Genomic DNA, 1581 nt, shown 5'->3' on the forward strand with positions numbered 1-1581 from the left:
CCCCACCAGCCGCACCTTTGAATAGGTAGTCGTACTCGTCGTCCCGGGTCCCCATTGTCCTGGCGCTTCCGGCGGGATCGGCGACTCCGCAACCCCACCACAAACACCCGACGGGGGCGGTGCCGGCGCCGCGCAGAGCGGCGGTCGGGTGGCCAATCAGCGGCGGGCGGAGTAGCTACTGGCACTGAGCACAGCCAATCACCAGCGGAAGCAGAGCCATGGGGGTGGGCGCCGCTTGGGATCCACCTTCCTCGCCCTCGGTGTCCTGAAGAAAGGCGGAAGGAATGCGGACCTTTCTGAAGTGATGGCCGCGCCAGCCTATCAGAAGCGGGCTCAGGAAGGCGGGGCGGAAGACTGGAGGAACCAAACGGATTGACGGAGCAAGTAGCCAATGAGAGGCTTGATTCCGACCCAACCTCCAGAGGACCTGGCCGGGAAGGGAAATAGGGCTACGTCCAGGTGATGTTACGCTGCCTAACGTCCCAGTGGCGTCATAGGTCAGTGCGCGCTGCTCTGGCCTCGCCCCCCAACCCATGAATGACTATATCCGGAGACCGCCCCGGCTCTGGTCTGTTGGTTGCAGTTTCTGTCCCTACATTGGTGACATTACCGCTCAGGGCCTCCGTTTTCTCCTTTGTAAACGGGAAGAAATCCAGCTCCTGTAATATCTTGAGAATAACTAGATCATTTCCTTAGAAACATACAGAATAAATCGTCCTCTTTCTGCCATCAAGTCTTTGCTCACAAATATTTATAAATTGTGTTGGGCACCAGGCATTCTCCAACATGACCTCCTGCCCCTTTTTGTTCCTTTGCCCTGTTTTATTCTCTCCCATTTGTCACTACTTGACAAAAGATGAGTTTTTTAGTTTTATTTTATAAAATATGTAAGAGCTGAGCGCGGTGGCTCACACCTGTAATCCCAGCACTTTGGGAGGCCGAGGCAGGAGGATCACTTGAACCCAGGTGTTCAGGACCATCCTGGACAACATAGCGAGACTTCGTCTCTACAAAAATCAAAAAATAAGCCGGGCATGGTGGTGTGTGCCCGTAGTCTCAGTTACTCGGGAGGCGAGGCTGAGCCATGATGGTGCCACGGCTCCCCAACCCGGGCCACAGAGGTGGACCCCGACTGAATTAATAAAATAAAATATATACATTTACATAGTGAAGTGATTACTACAGTTTTTACATACATTTACATAGTGAAGTGATTACTACAGTTAAGCAAATTAATCTACCCATCACCTTCCATAGTTAACTGTGTGTGTGTGTATGTGTGTGACGAGAGTTCCTAAAATGTACAAACAGCACATTTCCAGTACCCTGTGCAATATTATTAACTATGAAGTATGCATGCTTTGTTGAGCCATTGATCTGTTTGATTTCTGTCCCCCATCAACAGAGTATCAACACTATGAGGTCAGGGACTGTATTTGTGTCATTCACTACAGTATATTCCCCAGTGCTAAGTATTTCTGTATTCAGTGATTAATAATTTTTTTTTTTTTTGAGTTGGAGTCTTACTCTGTCACCCAGACTGGAGTGCAGTGGCCGCTCCCAGCCACTACAGCCTCGACC

At 50.3% G+C, this 1581-nt stretch overlaps 1 protein-coding gene across 1 annotated transcript in view; it reads right to left on the reverse strand.

The window, feature by feature from the left end:
• The window catches only part of RAB11B (RAB11B, member RAS oncogene family), a 12747-nt gene extending 12472 nt beyond the window's left edge, over positions 1-275 (reverse strand). Inside the window, exon 1 of the mRNA XM_008063940.2 lies at positions 16-275. Coding sequence (XP_008062131.1) covers positions 16-55 — 40 coding nt within the window. The 5' untranslated portion in view covers positions 56-275. The remainder of the gene's footprint in view (positions 1-15) is intronic.
• Between the last annotated feature and the right edge of the window lie 1306 nt (positions 276-1581).

The sequence above is a fragment of the Carlito syrichta genome, unplaced genomic scaffold, assembly GCF_000164805.1.
Source record: "Carlito syrichta isolate Samal-C Ts95f unplaced genomic scaffold, Tarsius_syrichta-2.0.1 Scaffold307152, whole genome shotgun sequence".
NCBI classification, from domain to species: Eukaryota; Metazoa; Chordata; class Mammalia; order Primates; family Tarsiidae; genus Carlito; species Carlito syrichta.